General features: G+C 43.5%; 4 protein-coding genes across 4 annotated transcripts; all 4 read right to left on the bottom strand.

Moving 5' to 3' along the window:
- Positions 1-44: 44 nt before the first annotated feature.
- LOC124188607 (kelch domain-containing protein 4-like) lies at positions 45-2520 on the bottom strand. Its single transcript, XM_046581350.1, has 11 exons — positions 2246-2520; positions 2011-2184; positions 1714-1949; positions 1486-1652; positions 1259-1408; positions 1096-1197; positions 900-1019; positions 748-830; positions 556-687; positions 373-496; positions 45-308 (listed from the first exon to the last, which is right to left on the bottom strand). The coding sequence occupies exons 1-11, from the start codon at positions 2354-2356 to the stop codon at positions 145-147; spliced, it is 1563 nt and encodes a 520-aa protein (XP_046437306.1). The 5' UTR covers positions 2357-2520; the 3' UTR covers positions 45-144.
- Positions 2521-2842: 322 nt separating this feature from the next.
- LOC124210278 (E3 ubiquitin-protein ligase rnf146-like) lies at positions 2843-5265 on the bottom strand. The gene is made up of 4 exons (XM_046608431.1): positions 5172-5265; positions 5073-5110; positions 4304-4757; positions 2843-3779 (listed from the first exon to the last, which is right to left on the bottom strand). Exons 3-4 carry the CDS (start codon positions 4749-4751, stop codon positions 3100-3102), a joined length of 1128 nt encoding a protein of 375 aa, XP_046464387.1. The 5' UTR covers positions 4752-4757; positions 5073-5110; positions 5172-5265; the 3' UTR covers positions 2843-3099.
- Positions 5266-5447: 182 nt separating this feature from the next.
- LOC124210246 (serine/arginine repetitive matrix protein 2-like) lies at positions 5448-11674 on the bottom strand. Its single transcript, XM_046608429.1, has 9 exons — positions 11129-11674; positions 10698-10994; positions 10295-10624; positions 9928-10227; positions 8796-9855; positions 8575-8717; positions 8106-8504; positions 7637-8037; positions 5448-7560 (listed from the first exon to the last, which is right to left on the bottom strand). The coding sequence occupies exons 1-9, from the start codon at positions 11225-11227 to the stop codon at positions 6159-6161; spliced, it is 4431 nt and encodes a 1476-aa protein (XP_046464385.1). The 5' UTR covers positions 11228-11674; the 3' UTR covers positions 5448-6158.
- Positions 11675-12490: 816 nt separating this feature from the next.
- LOC124210262 (serine/threonine-protein kinase unc-51-like) lies at positions 12491-18873 on the bottom strand. Its single transcript, XM_046608430.1, has 17 exons — positions 18035-18873; positions 17739-17831; positions 17586-17636; positions 16220-16289; positions 16101-16151; positions 15911-16033; positions 15711-15784; positions 15426-15586; positions 14726-15128; positions 14446-14637; positions 14024-14378; positions 13622-13902; positions 13400-13553; positions 13181-13338; positions 12957-13103; positions 12731-12866; positions 12491-12655 (listed from the first exon to the last, which is right to left on the bottom strand). Exons 1-17 carry the CDS (start codon positions 18122-18124, stop codon positions 12582-12584), a joined length of 2613 nt encoding a protein of 870 aa, XP_046464386.1. The 5' UTR covers positions 18125-18873; the 3' UTR covers positions 12491-12581.
- Between the last annotated feature and the right edge of the window lie 21 nt (positions 18874-18894).

Below are 18894 nucleotides of genomic sequence, written 5' to 3'. Positions count from 1 at the left end.
AACTCGAATTGCATGCAAATTAGACTTTTGGAAATTACATTCACAACAGTTTTCTTAACATTTATTGAGACAGTTTTTAGACGAGTGATAACAGGATTGTAGCAGCGAAAACGTAAAAATCGATTTTCACATTCCTAAACACATTTAATTTTCCTCCATCGCTTCGTCTGACTCTTCCTCATCATCGTCGTTCGAGTCAGAAGAGCCATCACTATCCATGCCTGATGATTCCGAATCAGAATCAATCCATTCAGATTTAGCCTGCTCGTCATGAATTAATTCATCCCATTCGACTCCTTTATGTAGATCTATGAAAAAATCATTCGTATAATTTAAAACTAGCCATATAATTAATCTCTATACACAACTTACCAAGTGCAAACATGTCGTTTAACGTATACTGTTTGTCACCATCCTCGACGATTCCACCATAAAGATACAATTGGCCATGCTTGACGCAAAGTCCTGAACCCATGCGAGGCGAAGGCATTGTTACCTAAAATGATGTAATTCTTGTCAGCTAATTTACCGTCAAAACCAAGTAAAGAAACCTACATTGACTGCAGTGGTTCCGGATGCTCCAGCAATGGCACTTTCAGCATTAGTGGTCGAGGAAGGTCCAATTGTGAGAGTAAAAATGCCGTCATCGTGAACTATTGGTTGTTCAACTAATTCCGATGGTTCAGCCTAAAAATTTCACAAAATTGTTTACAGTAGTGTCTGATGTAATAATTTCAGTTGTTTTACTTGTTCCGCTTCCTGTGGCATGGCCGATGTCGACTCCTCTGTTTCGCTTGCTTCTTTTTTAGCCTTAACGCCGTCTAAGATAACTGAATTCAAATTTTAAAGATCGGCATAAATTATTGGGTGACTAAAATATTCATTAAAATTATAATTACTTCGGTTGAAATTTAGTTTTTCTAGGTCCAGGCAATATAAGTCATTGAAAAAAGAACCAGAAATGTTTTCTTCGTCTTCTTCTTCATCATGCACACCACCGAAGAAGTATGCGCGATTACCTTGAAAAAGAAAGTTGGTTTACTCATTTCTAAAATAATGAAAAAGAGGAAAATTCCATGTTATTTTCTTATTTACCTATGGTGTTCGCCACCACACTCATTCCAGTGCGAGGGGAAGGCTTAGTTCCAGTAAGCTTAACTGTCTGCCATTTCCACTTTGTTCCATTGGTGTCATGCTCTATGTAACACGAAGAGAAATTTCAGGAAAAGGGTAAATTAAAAAACACAAAAATACATACTATCAGGAAACAGGAGGAAGGCATCACTGTGAATAATGCCCTTGTCAACATCTTTCTTCACTTTATTTTTGCTGTATCCCCCCGTTATGAGAATGCGGCCATCGGGCAAGGTGACCATTTGGCAACCAGATCTCGGTGACGGGGCCGTACCTTCCAGAGATAAAAGCCAATTATATTTAAGCATACAACAAACAGCATATGCGTGAAATAAAGACTAAAGATATTACCAGATGGTTCAATCTTGCGCCATGTTCTGCTCTCCAGATCGAACAAATGAACATCATTATAATATTTATAATCCAATCCGTTGTCGTGATAACCACCAAAGACAACCAAATTTTTTTTACATAAAACCATCCGATGACCACTTCTTGATGAAGGACCAAGTGTAGCGCTAAACATAAAAAATTATTTTTTTAAATTACCCAAGTTGAAAGAAAGAATGATTTAAATACTTTATTTTTTCCCATTTCTTGGTTTTTAAATAAAAGACCCACAAGTCTTTATAATGGTAGAATTGGGACTGTGAAGGAGAAGCATATTCTCCTCCAAATATCCACAACTGCCCTCCTTCCCCTGCTGTCAAAACTGCCTGATGGGCACAGCGTGGTGGTGCAGCTCCTGGAGCTTGTATCTTCAACCATGTTTTCTTCTTTAAGTTGTAAAGAACTAGATCACCAAAACAATAGGTCTACAAGAATGAAGATGAAATCAGTTAGTATTACAAAATCTATCATTATTTTATTTTCAACCTTTTGTCCATTGAAATATTCTCCTCCGAACATGACAATTTCATCTTTTTCAAAATGAGCATTTAAAGAAAAATTTGCTCTGCGACTAGGCCCATCTTTGAGCAAATCTTCAACAATAGCATTTTTCTTTCGATCTGCTTCTTCAAGTTCTTTTATAACTTGCTCCAAGTCTTCCTAGAAATAAAAAAATATATCATCAAAACATTTAATTCAAAGGGCTGTGAGCACATTATACCTCTCCTTTAGCAGCTAATTCTTTTTTTAACTTGGTAGTTTGTTTCTTTAAAGTTTTTGCAATCGTTTTCTCAGCTCCTTTACCTTTTTTAGATTTATCTTTTTTACCCATGATTATAATATTATAACAGCTACCTATAAAAACAATTTCTTGATTTAGTAAGAATGTAAAGAGCGAACTCGGTAAATGTCAACACAAGAATTAATTCTTGAAACTTTGACAACTTGAAACGAACACGTTTTCATAAATCGTCTGCTCTTCAGCCATGCTTTAGAGAAGTTCTTTGTTGCCAAATATCTCTACAACAAAAAACGACAGGAAATTAAAAAATTAAAAATTCGCGTTCGACCGTTCGTGGCATTCGAACCTATTTTACCATTTAAAAAAAAGGGAAGATATTTTGGATAGGTATCCGACCAAGATCCGACTTGAGTACACGCTATTACTTTTTACTTCGTGACTGCGCCTGCGGACATTTTTTCTCTGATGGTTTTATCAAATGATAAAATATCACAATGAAATTTCGTCTCGCTACAAATCCCATTCATTATAAAAGGCTGAAGGGATAAACTTAATATAAAACATGACTTATTAAAGTTATGAGGCAAAAAATTTATTTCAAAAATGTAGTCCACTCTACAATATATTTGCGAATGGAAATCAAATAGAGAATCAAGAGTTTTCACTCTCTAATCTAATCAAAATCCAATCTAAAATACAACACACGAGTTGGAGGTTGAGGGGATTACATTTTCTCGGTCGCCATGACCCAAGAATGAATAAGGCAGAAAGATCTTCTTGATTCAATTACAATTTCAAGGTAATTCTGAAAAGAGTAAGACAGATTTACGATACTAACTAATGATCACCTCTCCTTCTTCGTCATCAGAAGAGCTGTCTTCACTTGGCCACAAGTCGTCGTGAGTATCGTCGTGTATAACGCTAGTTTCTTCATCCATATTATAATAGATGACCATGTTATCTAATCTGGAGAGCGGTGGAGTGAACCTATCTCCGTCATGGAGTCTTAGACGTTCGATTTCTTCAACAGCTCGTCGGAGACGACGTCTTTCCCGCTCCTGCCAACGAGATTCACTGGGCAATGTTTGAGCTACAGAGTCTTGATTAGAAATCGTTTCCGGAGCTGGAGACGGAGGACTACGCGGCGTTTGAGGGGTCTGAGGTGTTTGAGGAGTGTTGGAAGGAGCTTGGGGTGTTTGGCTAGGAGATAAACAGTTGGAAGTGAGAGCTGCTCTGCTGGCAGCCACTGAAAGAAGATCTAAAGAAGCAGCTTGACCATTTTCAGTTTCGTCACTCTGTTCCAGCCGCAACCCAGCAACTCCTTTCTTTGGTATTGAGGCAAGATCGCGTTTAATGCGTCGACGTCGCGAAGGCTCCGTCTTCCTGGATTGAAACATCTGATCGAAATCGATCGTGTAAAGAAATCCAGCAATCAGCAACTCGCAAATACGCTGAGAACGCTTATAGGCACATTCCATCTCGAAACTGGTTCGTTCGTCATACGCCCACCAACCTAAAACGAAGAAAACAAAAAAACAAACAAATGAAGCATTCAAAATGTGCTCGTTTTGTTTGAAAGCCATACAAAATGTTGTATTTAGTTAACGTTTTGTGCTTACATAAAGAGAATTTTGATCGAGTACGAAATTACATGTATATTCACATTTCTTTATTATTTTCATTATTATTTTGTTTGTTTGTTCTTAATTTTATTGTTATTTGAAAGATTTCACAAACGAATTCCTGCAACACCGAGTATGGGAAAAGATGCAGCACTTCTTTTTATTTTGCGTATTCTTCCCGCTCTATGTTTAGGAAATTGAATAAGTTGCTGAAAATCGATAACATAACTGGCTCCTGCAATGACCATTTCAAACGTTCTTTCCCCACGTTTGTAATTCTGCTCGAGATCAACAGCGGTGCGGTCGTCGTACTGCCACCAGCCTTAAAGATCCGTAAGGAATGAAATGTCAAAATCTACACAGTCTAAAAGCTGGACCACTCAAAAATATGTTGATAGAGAAAAAGATTAATTACCGTTTCTCCCTTCATAAAACCATTGGTATCCATCTTCTAAAGTGGATTCTTTTTCCAGCTGAGTCCGGTCAAGTAATTGTGGGTGAATAAGGAAATCGCTGGGAATTTCTTGTCGACACATGGCGCATCTTTTCGACTGGAAAGCCACGCCTTTCACGCAAAGATAGCAGAAGATATGTGAACAAGGCAGCTTCACTGGATGAATGCATGTTTGGAGGCATACAGCACATTCTATCACAGTACTGCTATTTTCTCCTTTGTCAACTGGAGAATCTTCTGCCTTGCTACTTGCACTGCAATCTGTTTGTTTCAGTCCTGAGGACAGGACAGAATTATTTGACAAATCTTCTCTGCTACTCTGTAATGAGGCATTTCGGCTGGTCGCTCTTGAGCCTCTTACATTCATCCTTGAGCATTGATCTCCAGAAGTGGTCCCCGACTCAGACATGATAATCTACCAAGAAAGAATAAATATTTATTTTAAAATATATGTTTAGCTTAGGGTAAGTATATATCTAATTATAATAAATTTTCTTAATAACTGGTTAAACTTTCAAGTACCCCTATGAAAGAGTGCACATCAAAAGACTTAAAACAGATTGTAAATCCCTTTGAGTTTAAGTAATACTACTAAGTTTAGTTAAACATATTGTTAGTAACAATCACGTATATTCGCCCAATATTTAACATTTATAATCTGCAAAGAGAAAGTATGAGACAAAAGGATTCAAGAAATGCTTTCCAACCGAGTTTAGAAATATTGCTTTACCTTGTTTTATATCGGGAGTAAGTGGGCAAAAGTAGACTCTATAATTAACAATTATTTTTATATTATACCACTCGGTTTTTATAAGAGTAAGAAGTTCACCAATTAAAACGACCACGACGTGTAAACTTGTGCAGCCATCTTGTCAGTCAGAGTAGTGTTGTTGTAAACACTAAACAGTCGAAGTAAAGGATGGAATGCGCAATATAAGTCTTCGGCGTTGCCAAGTATTCCGAAATGAGAACTCTCCATTTCTCCGAAAGAATTTTTGGTGCGTAATCGAAAAGGCATCCGAAATTAAAGACTGGTTAAGCCGTCCAGCATTCCCCCCACACATCGGAGTGCCAAAAAAAAATGTATAAATAGATACGAGCATAATATCGCTTTAATAGTTTGTATAATATAAAGACAAAATGCTCGACACGTCACATAAATCATTCGTGGGAGGGTTAGGGGGATTGGAAAGATTCAACAATACATCGAAATGTTTACGAGACACGAGACACAACAGAGACGCGCGCCGCATAGAGAGAAATCGAAGAGGGTAGAACTGAAAAACTGAAATAAATAGAACCTCATGAGAAAAAAAAAACAAAAGAAAATACATTCAAGGCAGAGGACGAAAATGTACAGCAAAGGTCCACTAATATGCCGTAATATCTCAATACAAAATAGACAGATGCTTCTTCGTGTTTTCATTTTTAATCGAACAGAAATTCCAGAATGGTAAAAAAGGAAAGAAAAGAATGAGAAGAGAGGGGTCTACAAAAAATTCATGTCTACACCAGTCGATTTTTTCATGTAGTCAGATCTAACGCGCATGAGAGGAAATAGGGCAGGAAGATTGGCATGTGTGACGAAGAGTGAGCGGAAAAAACGTTTGCACCGAAAGAAATGAGGTTCATTACGCCACTCGTTCGTCGAATCAAACACTGGAATTCCTTCACACTATAAAGAAAAGAGAAGCGATGGCAAGACGCAGGGGAGAGCGCATTGAATTTTTGTGTGAGAAAGAAAGAAAGAGGAAACCGATGATGATGATCGTCTTTTTTTATCTTTTAGTACGAGTACACTGCACTTGTGCTATTGCTACCGCGATTGGGGGTCGTCTTTGCGAGGATACGGATCCATCGGATTAAAGGGCGCTAAGCCGGAGGAAGGATGCGGCGACGTCAAATCCATTAAAGGACGACCCACACCGGATGGAGGCGTACTATTGGAGGGCGGTCGGGCGCCTCCCATAGAAGACCCGTGGTGCGGAGGGAGCAAGTGATGCGGATTCATCATGTGAGGAGATGGTGACGGCATTGGATATGGTGACAACCCTAGGCCGGCCGGCATGAGACCCATGTGAGTCCGCCCAAGCGAAGCCAGCGCCGACGAACCCGGGAGTGATGTCGGTGGTTGTCCCGATGGCGGTGGAGTCCGTTTACCACCAGAAGTCAACAGCGATTGAGGCAACATTGACAAGGAGCTCATGCCACTTCCCAATCCGGCTCCTAAAAGTCCACCAGGGCCTAGAGGCGGAAACGGATACGACGTTGAAGTGGGCGGATAGAGAGTCGGGGCTCCACTCATCCCTGGAAGGGATCCAAAGCGATCATTTTGCTGCCCATACGGTCCACCTTGTTGACCTGCCAAGGAATAGGATCCAGCCATAGATGGGTGGCCGAGGTGAGGAGGCAACGATAACCCGTCTCTGTATCGGTCGGGAGGAAGTCCAGGCAATCCATAAGAAGAAGGAGGTGTCCCGTATCCGTGCAGTCCCGGTCCACCTAATGCCAGATGATTGGCTGCCGCACCGTAGTTTCTCAAAAACGATTCGCGATCCATACTCTCCCGCATCGGATCCATCCCACGCAGGACGTCTCTGAAAGGATCGAAGGAACCGTGGCTGTACGCGTGTAACGGCGTGTGCATCCCCATACGGGATCTGTCCAACATGTTGGCGGGCATTTGCATCCCCGGATGGAATGATAACGGCGGAAGATTGCTGGACATGGACTGCGAGGCGTTAGATTTGTTGGACTGATCCGATTTCGAAGATCCACCGTTGGCCGACGTCCGCGAATGTGGATGTAGAGGGGATCGTGAGGCGTGTCTCCTCCTTTCTCGTTCCTTTTCCTCCTCTCTTTTCTTTTCACGCTCTTGTCTTTCACTCCTTTCTCTCTCCTTTTGTCTTTCCTTTTCTCGCTCCCGTTCCCTCTCTCTTTCACGTTCTCTTTCTCTTTCGCGCTCTCGTTCCCGCTCCCGTTCCAGTTCTCGTTCCCGCTCCCTTTCACGTTCTCTTTCACGCTCACGCTCTCGTTCTTCCTTCTTCTGTCTCTCTCTCTCTTTGGCCATCTGATGATGGTTGGACATTGCAGCAGCAGCGCTATGATGAGACGTCGTCGGGGACTGCTCGGATTTCATCGATGACATCGATCCGGCGCTCATCAACGGGGCCAGCCAAGGGGCCGTCATCGAGGACGAGGATGAAGAATGTGGCATTCTAATAAAATCAAAGAAAAAGTATGTCAAAACACCTCAAATTTCTCCAATACTTTTTTTTTCCAGGATCCTATTACCTAGTCCATTGATCGGGTGCCGGACTGTGTCTCACTCCACCAGGTGGCTGCATTGAATGGTGAGAAGGAGGAGGTGTAGGGACGGAAGGAATACGGGGAAGAAAGCCGGCCATGTTGTGATGGGTATAACCAAATGGCGAATTGTGCGAATTGAGCGCGCTGGGCAAGGTATCAAAACCGCCTGTCGACTTTGCATGAGTCTGATGGGGCGGGTGAGGAGGAAGTTGAGGGGGATGAGATGATGGGCCTGGAGGTGGACCTGTAGATATTCCTAAGTTCAATTTAGGCGCCAAACTCATCATCTTTTTCGGATCCAATTGCATATCCCGGGGCTGCCGTTGTTGATTCTGGTGGATCTCCCATGCTATTCGGACGTGCATGGCATTCCACTTGCCAGGTTTCTGTGGCGTAATTGGGAAATACAGGCATGATAATACAACCAAACAACGTGAACTGCGTGATGACATACCTTAGGCGGAAGCGACAAGCTGGACGGTGCAGGTGGTAGGGACATTCCTCCAAGATTGCTGAGAATTCCGCCACCCGACTGCGGCTGACCCATCGCAGAACTGACACTCATGGCGGAGGACGGTACTGAATTCACACCATATCCAACGGAATGCGGCGGATACGGCGATGGATTTAAACCAGGTAGACCCATGTGAGGCATCATCGGGCGGTACAAAGAAGAAGGATCCAATAGTTTGTTGGGACCGGTTGTGGCGGACAGAGGCGGCGGTGGAAGAAGCGAACTCATATTGGGCGTCGAATTGAGAAATCTCGAGTCCAGCTCACGTCTAAGCATGTCAGAATACGACTCTGTGCTCATTTGCGAAATTGGAGAAGGACCTGGGGCTCTTCCAGTCACCTGCTCAATCATGATAATCTATTATTAGAAACCGTACACATTCAAACAACTATATCTTGTTGTCTATTACCAGAGGCAATGCATCCTTTCCAGGACTCTGTCTGCCGCCGGAAGGACGAACCGTAGGCGAAGTACGTTTTGACCCAGGATTGGGGCTAGGGCTGTATTGTCTTGATGAGTCAGGATGCGGCGGACGGGGCCACGCAGAAGAAACTAAATGACACGTAAGGGAAAAAATTAACGAGAGATCAAGGATGCGTGACCTTTTGAACTGTGACAAACTGTATTTACCTGGTATGGGAAAGGTTGAGGGAGCAAGTGGAGGAGGTAGACTAGGTGACCTCGTCGTAGAAGAGTGGCCAGGAAACGGTAAGCTGCCCGTTCTGTCCCTGCTGCTGGGTTCATTGTTGTTGTACAACGAAGATGATGATGATGTTCGGCTACTAGGGCGTGATGAATTGGGCGCGATTTCAGCAACTGACGTAACCGGTTTAGCTGAACTTGTAGGCGCAAACGAAGCCGTAGAAAACGGAAGTCGTGTCAATGCAAACGGTGGGTCGCCAAATGCCATTGGGGGAGCGCCGAGAGAGGTGTGCTTTGGCTGAGCTGGCGGAGCGGAGGCAACAATAGGCGGAGACGGAGCCAGGAAAGGTGTTGGAAATCCGCTTGAAGTTGTTGTTGTTGTCGGGTGGCTGCTGTTGCTATTGTGATTTGGTATAGTTCGAGCCATAGACACTGGAGGGAAGAAGGGGAAGGATGAGCTGGTGCTGAACACAGAAGGAGGTGCAGGGGAGGATAGGCTAGACGTTGGCGGGACATTGGAAGGCGCTGAAGAGAAGACCGGTCGAATTCCTGTCGTTGAGTTGTTGGGATGAAACGGACTGGGCGGCTTCACGTAAGGAGCAGGAGGTGGCGGTAACTTTTGAGACGACAGCGGAGGAATCATCGCAGTTGGTAGCTGCTGCGGTGGATGCGGCGGTGGTGGTTGCTGCTGCTGCCTCTGTCCCTCGCCTGCTCTGCTGCTTTCCGCTGAGATACGAGCGACAGGTGACGGTGGCTTAGGACCAGACATCGACTGTGCCGTCGTACTGAATGGCGGAGCAACGTAGGAGAGAGGTGGACAACTTGAAGGAGCTGTAAATTGCGGGATGGGGTGAGAATTAAAGCCGCCACTTCTTAAAACAGGAACCGGATTAGTCGACGGGCTGGAGGTGTGTTGAAATGTGTTAAGTGGAGATCCAGCAACCGGAGGATGCAGCGGTAACCGAGGTGAAGGAGCTGCCGGAGGTCCATCCGGACTCGGACCGGCACCTCCTTCCGTTGGTTGACAATCCGATAGTCTCGGTCCATTCTGAATTACGAAATACAGACGAAATTGTATTTAGAATACCAACTCGGGTGATTATATCAATATAAGTATTACCTGGAGATGACCGAGGGGGGCAACAGCAGTGGCAGGACGGGGACTTCCAGAAAGACCAACCCAACGTAAGTTGTTGCAGTTCTCTCCTGCCGCCGGAGCATTAGAGCTACTACCGCTAGAACTACTCGCGTTACTTATGGTACTGTGGCTATTAGTTGCCACACTGGCATGGCCAGGACTGAAAGAACGCTTAACAGGTGCTACGAATTCGGTTGGCCGGCTATTACCACCATTTGGACTGAGCCCTCTTAGTTCCTGGTGGTTGTTGGCTTTCTCAAGTTCCTCACTTTCACTATCACACTGAAAACGAGAAAACAAGCGATTTAGTGAGTGGGAAAAATACGGGAAAGTGTATCGGTTAACTTACAAGGTAGCCTCTTGAAGAGTTGCTGTGTCGACTGACATCACTGAACCTATCAATAGATGTGGCCCGGGAGTCCCGAGATCCCGAGTCAATCGCCGCTTCCGGTTTGACGCTAACACTGTTGGTCTCAGCAGGAGGACCGTTGGTGTGGCTAACGGAAGGCTGAGATGTACTGTCGAGACCACATCGCCCTTTGATGGCTCCATTACTTCGGCTGGTGTTTGATTTTTTACTACTTCGCTGTCCCGGACTTGAACGATTTCTTTCTTTGGTATCCAAAGGTACCAAAGGATCTGGTAGGCAAGACGTTTTCTCTGTAATCCTCACAGCATCCTAAAAAGTAAAAAAACAAAAAATTAATATTTCTTTTTTTAAAAGAAAGTTAGAGTCCACATTGAGAACAAACCTCCAAGTCCTCATATGTAGAGAAGCTAATAATAGCAAATCCATCAATCACATCTTCTTCATACAAGGGCTCAGCAAGTTTGGGACCACTGCTACCGCTCTTGTTCTTAGTTGTTTTTAAAGGCTTTTGATTGTCCTCACTGTAGGATGTCTCACTATCCTCATCTTCATTACTCTCATGGCACAACGGGCTAGAAAAGGCTGGTACCCGTGATGAGAAACCACCAACACTGTGTGAATTGGAATGGATGCCACCGTGTGATCCTTGGGATGAATCAACACATTCCTTCTGCTGGGCCTGTTGAAAAAATTCAAAACAAATAGATATTGATAAGAGACCTGCCCTAACTAGGCCTACACTTGACATCAATTGTGTGGTATGAATTCTAATAATAAATGAGCCATTTAAAAATGGGAATTCATCATCATCACCTGCATGTGCATACGCTGGGCTCTCTCCCTCCTCTTAGTTTGCCTGATTTGTTGTTTTGCCCGACTAGTAATGGCCCATTGTTGGTCGTTGCTGGCCATTCCAATCAAGATAGCACATGTTCTCTTCTATAGTCTTCTTTAAAATCAAGGAGCATTGCATGAAACGAGTTGCACTGTACGAGCTATCGCTGTAGTTCATTTCATAATGCTCGGAACCTAGTTTAATACACACGTAACACAAGAACACGATGGGGATTGTCACTGTCACTTAACCCTACAAGACCCCACGCCTCGACGAATGCCCAAACATGAAGAAATCTCCAGACTTTTAATAGGCACACGAATGAAATTTATGTCGTTAAAATTCTTTAATCAATCAAACACTTTTCAACGCCCATATAATTAGAAAACGCTCGTCCAGAGTATTTCAGCGAGCGAGGAATTCTTCTGAGTCGCTTCGAGCAACAAAAGAAACAAAATTTTCCACAAACCAAGGAATGGAGATGGAAGCAAAGAGCGACGTTGCCGTCCTATCCGTTTCCACACAAGACGGCGCATCTTTTTTTTATTATTTCCTTCTTTTCGTTCGCCCGTCATTCTTCCATGTCCTCCTTTTTCTTTTTTTTCTTGCGGTCATAAGAGTGATTCCTTCTTGTTGTTTATACATGCATGTGTTGTGTGTACCTCGGCTTTATATACCGCCATCATCATTCACGGCCCGCTGGCAGCCAATAAATAAATCCAAGAAATTTTTCAACAAATGACACAGATATTTTTATAGTACAAAAAAAAACATGATTTGTATTTTTATTTCACGTGTAAACTTAAATGATTCGCGCTGGTACGATTCAGTAAGCCGAAAATTAAACACAAAAAAAAATAAAACACAACCAAAAACATTTCAGCAATTACATAGCGAGGTATAGTTTTACAAATCACGTATAGCGATGAAAACGAACGAGAAAAAGGAGCGAGAAAATCAACTAAAAAAACCCAACTGCACTGATGTTGAAATCAACGTACCCAACCACCGTCAACACGATAAGAGAAATAATATTTGTTTATCATTAACACATGTTGATTATACAGTAGCTTCTCTCTACGTCAGTTCTCTTATATAAGACCCAAGTAGCCATTCCAGCTAATCAAATCTGGCACTCTACACACGAAACGGACCACGGGATGGATCTTAATTATTTATTAGTCATTTTTTTTTTAATGTCTATGTTTTCGCTTAAAACGTTTAAGAAGTAATTGGATCTATGACCAGGATGCATATCGACAGTAAGGAGAAACATTATTTTTCATTTAAGAAAGAAAAAATAACTGCTTTTTCTGCATTTTTTGGGCTAATTTTTTTCCTTTTTCCTCGTGTAAATTCTTCTTTTCACGCGACGACGTCCTAGTCGGAAAGATGAGAGATCATAAACTTTTAGAAAAAACCTTTGGCAGGTCACGAAGTATCATAGGCGTTGATAAAGCCTTGCTGTTGGAGTACAAACAAGCGCTTCTCCACGGCCTCGCGGTCTGTCAAATCCAAACGGTTACATAACCAAGGTCAATAATGAAGTTAAATATTATATCTCGTCTTGTTTCACTCACATTTATTAAGGATGGACTTGTCTGCGTGCTGAGTCACTTGCTGCGCCAAACTGTGAAACAGAATATGGGCCGTTTGATAACGTCGGCAACAGCTCGCCGGATTGCCAAAGAGCTCATCTAAAGCAGCCGATTGACACTAGAGAAACGAAAAATGAGATTAGAAAAAGCGAAAAATCAGAGGCCAATGACCCAACAATGTGAAACAGAAAAAAGTAACATGATTTACCAAATCGATGGCGTGATTATACAGCAGTTTATCAGCCGTCAATTGGGCGGCATTTGAATCGCCCAACTGGTGGGCCAGTGACTGGCCGTTCAGCTGCTTACATTGAGACAAACAGTGGTGGAATCTTTGGTTCAAAACGGCCACAACCTAAAAATGAAAAATAGTCAGAAAAAGTTTAATGACCCTGCGAAAAAAAGGTGTTTCCCCCCTTTCCTTTTTTTTACCTGTTTGACAGAGTGTGAAGGGTGGAGCCTTTCGGCCTGTAATTCCTCCTTGGATAAGTTGAGAGCAGACGAGAGCAATTGAAGAGCACGGATGTACAAAACCAATTGCTCAGCTCTGCGCTGGGCATCGGAGTGTGCCGGACTAATGGCGCCATCCCCTAATTGGATAAAATGTTATGAATTTTAAAAAATCGACGCCATTCCAAACTATCAACATACCGGGAGGTGAAGAGGCCATGGGGTTCTTGCGGGTGTGGATCGACTCGTTGAGAGCAGCAGCAAGTGGAGAGGCTCGATTACGAGCCACATCCATAATGCACTCAACCAAAGCCAAAACAAAGTTGAGTTTAGCCAACGTGTCGTTGTGCTCCTTCTGTTGAAATGGAAGGAAATATATGAGTACCTCGATCGTGCGTGAAAACACAAAGACGTAGTATATACCTCTAAAAGAGTTTCCTGTGTCAGCTCGGGAGCCGTAAAAACGATGGGGCCTTCCATCGGTGGCGAAGTGCCATAGCAATAAGCTCCCATTTGATGATCGAAACTGGGTTTCCGTTGCAAACTCCAGCTGCTGCCATTACTGTTCTGCAATCCCCCTCCTGCAAAACATTGCATGGGGCTTCGGTTTCCTCCGTAACTTGGCGAGCTGGCCATGTACTCGGTCTGGCTTCGATGGAATCCATGATTAGGAGTCGTTCCACACATGGTCACCGAGGGCGAGGCTACAGCCAGTCAGCCACAACAAATAAAATGAAAATAAAAAGGAACATGTTCCAAAAGATAGGGAGATAAGACACATTGAGCTAGAAAAACGAGAATTTCAAGGCTACGAAATATTATTACCAGTGAACTCGGGCAGGGTCATGGTGCGAGTTGGATGGTGAACTAAAGGATTCCATTCCACGGCCGCCCCAGATCCCCCCACATTCCGCAATTGGACTATTCCACCGCTCGATGGCGTAGTGGCTGTTTCGGAAACATTGGCCAGAGAAGAAATGCGGATTGGCGATCCCTTAATGGGAGCCAAGGGACCGGCGGGGGCAACGACACCCGCACTTCCCGCAGTTCGACGGAGTGGCGAAGTCATCAACTGCGGCCAAGGTGCGGCAAATGCAGGAGGCGACGTGCCGCAACTGCTACCGGATGTCGATCGGCGTCGACCAGGGATTCCGGGAGGAGTGCCAACGCAAAATTGGACCTTTTCAATTGAAAATAAGAATTAATTTCCACATTCAACCTCGACTCTTAATTGAAAAGAAAATTACCGATGGAGGAGAGAGCGAATTAATGTCTCCCGAGACTCCGGTTCTAGAGTTGCTGCTATCATTAGTCGGTGACGTAGCCTTTTGAGCCACACTAATTGGCTGCGATCGTGGTAATGGAGCGGCTCTGACTCCTGGACTGGAAGATGGACTGCCGATGGGCGAGTAATCGCTGTTGCGATGCGAAGTTTGCATCTGCAGGGGGAGGAAAACGGAGGTTATTTGGATTGCGAATATAAATAACAAACAAAAGAGAATGAACAACTTCCAAGGTTAGACTAACCTTGATAAAGGCATCTCTTTGAGATGGAACAGGTAATGGTTGTGTATCGCCTTCATTCTGGTTGATACCGCCAACGACCGCACCCCTAGACTCGCTACGCAACTGGCTTGGGCTCGGTACCAACACGAAATCGTCGGCCTCTTCGGGAGTCGTTGCGTTGTTGTTTTGAGAGGCTGGAGCCGTCGGCACGGGCCTAGCAGGCACTGTGACCGGCGGCGTCTTTGGAGGTGTTGAAAGGCGAGCCAGATTTGGGACGGGCAACGGCGGAGTGGTGGGTGGTGTCTGCGATTTCCGTATGAAAGAATGATTGAAAAAATCGTCGAATTCCATCCGATCCTTGGCGTTTCGTCGCAGCAATCCCGTAAGCAGCGCAGTCAATTCGGGCGACGTGCCAGAAGGTATCCTAGAGGTAGAATAATCCAATTCAATGAATATCGAGCCATGTAGAGGAATTTCCCTTCTTTAAATTTCATAGAAACTGGATCACACGCAATTGCATCATGCGATTTAATCCGTCAAAAGTAGTACAGTTTGCATCAGCAGATGTTTTTTACGTTAGAATCGTGACGGCCACCACAAGAGCGGCTCTACGACGTACATTCACCATGGGTACGCTAAAATGACGTCACAAGGCTGCCCTACGCAGTTTTTATTTTTCGCTCTTTTTTCTCCTTGACAAAAAAGTTATAGTGGTCCTTACTTGGGACTGAGATTATGGTTCCGTTCGTAGTACATTTTCAATGCTTGTGGAGTCTGAGCCGTGAAGGGCGCCCGTCCCGTCAGACATTGGAACACGATCGTACCCAAACTCCACAGATCCGCTTTGGCGTCATATTGAAGTGACATGATCACTTCGGGTGCCTTGAAAAAGTAAAATAAAACAATCCAAAAGTCAACAGACGTTAATTGTGAAACAAAGGGAAAACAGTTGAGAGATAAGGGAACCGACACAACGATTCCGGTTACAGCTTATTTACAAACGTACCATGTACATTGGAGAGCCGCAAAGCGTGGCTGCCATGACACCATCTTGAAGAAACCGGGCGAACCCGAAATCCGCTATTCAACGATAAGAGTATACAAAAGAGTAGGATGGTCAACCAGGAGAAAAAGAACCGGACAAGTACCATTGCACTTGAAACCATTTTCTTTTATCATTATGCGATAAAAATTCAGGTCACTCACCGATTTTCAAGCGAATGTCATTCGGCTGGGGATTGGGTTTGCCAGCGTGACTGAGCAAGATGTTCTGCGGTTTCAAATCACGATGGACTATGCCCTTGTGTTGCAACGCTTTCATCGCCCCAGCTGTGAATAAATTGGAGGTGAAATTATGTGACGTCAGCCCGTACCATTTCTCTTCTTCGACACTTACCAAGTTGCTTCAGGAAATTGCGAATCGTATCCTCGCTGAGCGTTCCCTTGACTACAATTAACCAAAATGTTTACAAATCGTTTCGGGAAAAAAACAAACGAACAAAAAAGGATAGCAACCTGAAAGATAATCAGCCAAATCTCCGCCGTTGCAATATTCCATGACGAGGAAGACATGATGCTGCGTTTCCTGGGGGATTATATACACACACATAATAATTATTGATTGAAAGAGTGCAATGGCAGATTAAGCGGAAAGAGGATGTACGTTGTATGGTCACGAGATAACTATTAAAAAAAGGCCCAACCCCATTGTATTCCTTGCTTGCCATGAGGCTTTTAATATCTAAAAAAAGGCACTCACCAAGGTTACGAATGTAAAGTTCGTGGTGGCCTTTCGTGCGGATACACACTCTCCTTTGTTGGGTTATTACTACGTTACCACACTACGTTACTCGTATAGATATCAACGCCCTCGCCCGTCTCGCTTCGCAAAATAACAAAAAAGGACAAACAAATAATTAAAAAAAAGACCCAACTTCATGGCCATTGGCTTGCGGCAGTTTACACGCTAAAACGAAAATCTCGAAACATTTTCCTCCCCAAACGTCTGGCAAACACTTTTTAAACAAAGTCCATTGTGCGCCAAAGTGGGTCAAATTGGCAGACGAAGCTCAAAAAAGAGAAAAGTGATACGTCTGACAAACAATTCAACTCGAGTACGTAAGCAGCTACGTATTGCTACCGTCTTCTAGGTCATCCGAGATAAGGTTTTCTACGCAGGTAGTAATAAAACAGCATCTGCAAAACGTTCGAGTGTTGCGTGGCTGTCGAGAAATTGCGTCACAATACCAAACATGTCCAACACTTTTTCGAGGTCAAGCGCAGTAACAAAAAACTGCGCAGCGTGTCGTGTGCCATATTATGAAAACGCACAGACAGTGTGTGTAGCTAGGGCCAAAGTCTCTCATCTGAGAGCAGGTTTTCCCTCCATAATATTTGGTTGGTATGCCAGGGCAGACGTCCACATTTTCATTACCTAATGACGTCAACTCCCGAATTATATTTCGACACCTCCCACCAAGGGAAATGCGAGTCGAGACATGCGCATCTGGTCGGAGACCCACACCCAGCTCGGGTTTAATTTTAAACCTGCTTGCTCCTCTTCTCCCATATATTTCTTATCGCCAGGATGAAAAAACTATGGGGGGAGAGAAAGCTCTCCCATGCGTCTCCAACCAAGCGCAATGCTCCCATATTACATTAAAAGGCCTTGGGGGTCTGTGGAACATCCCCTTTAAAGTTGGTATAGAAAAGAAATCCTCTTGCAAATGAGAGGTTGTCGACCTTGGCTGATCACGTGCCTCTCCCATGAGCTATCGTGAAAACAATAAGGGAACCTGGAACATCTTTTTTTCTTTAAGGGGGGGATACGGTTAACCAAGTACAGATGAAGGAAAGAAGAAAAAAGGGTTCCTGTAAGTACCTGGCAATCCAGCAGCGCCACGATATTCTCATGATGAACTTCGGAGAGCTCCTAAAGAAAAATATAACAAAAAGTTCGTGAGATTTCGGCTAAATTGCTAACCGCTTTCTTCACAAAGCTGAGGGCAGATGAAATTATTATTGATATTGTTACCTTGAGAATTTTGATCTCTTTTCCCAGTAGATTGTGCGATTTGGAAAGGTTTTTCTTTGTGATAGACTTGATGGCGACGGGGGAACTCGAATTCTGCAAAAAACAAGTGTTGCCCAAAGGCGGATTATCGCTGATGTCATTATACAACAACACGAGGTGGTGGGATTGACGTCATCGTTATTCGTGGAGTTGTTGTTTTAAACAACACGTACACACAAAGCTCGGAGGGTGAAAAAGACTGTAGGAAATTGGAGAGACAAAACGGAAGAGGGGTTGTTGAATCGAGATCGTTTTACCTTTTTGTGTCTGCCCTTGAATACTACGGCGAAGGCGCCATGGCCGATCAGGTCTTTGGCGTTGTACTCGAATTCGCCTACACTTTCCATCGCGAATTTTTACTTTGTCAATCGTTTGATTGAAGATCAACTAATGCAATCGAACTCCATCAGCGCTGATACGACGTCGAACAGCCCTGTACAACTAGTACAAGAGTTGTACAACTAATAATAACAGTGGCACTTGAGAGCAGCCATTGTCGTCTGTGACAGCGCAGTCGCAAACAATTCTCGATGATATTAATTCACACCACGAATGAAATACTACGAATATACTGTCGTATATGACAGTTTAAACGACACTAAACAAAAGCACAAACTAATAAATGTACACAATAGATATACAATGGCTACCAGACTCCCAATGTTTTGGGACGTCTACTCTGTAGACAAAGAACTGAAGAACTGGGGAGGGCGAGAGCTTTTTGAGACGAATGTTTTTTCCATACGCGACGCATTTGGCCGCTAGATGGCTCACAACTCTTTGTTTCGCCTTTGAAAAACTTCATCATTCGTCATGATCATCGATTTAACTCATTTTTCGTTAGAAAAAGAGTAAGCATTAAGTCGTGTATAAAGTTTGAAGCGATTCTGAAGAGGATCCCATAATTATATTACGCAATGAATGATTTTATGGGTCGAATCAACTACAGTCAATGTTCAAATTTCATTCATTTGTTTTCGTTACCCACAAGAAAACTCACTGGATAACAAAGACAAATCTCACAACCGATTGTCACATCAATTTATGGTTTACACGATGTCCATTATTGACTGTTGAGATATCTCCACTTGAAAACAACATTCATTAATATGGCAGT

Source organism: Daphnia pulex, chromosome 2 (genome assembly GCF_021134715.1).
Source record: "Daphnia pulex isolate KAP4 chromosome 2, ASM2113471v1".
NCBI lineage: Eukaryota > Metazoa > Arthropoda > Branchiopoda > Diplostraca > Daphniidae > Daphnia > Daphnia pulex.
The sequence above is the reverse complement of the archived record's forward strand: the minus strand, read 5'-3'. Positions and strand labels throughout refer to the sequence as shown.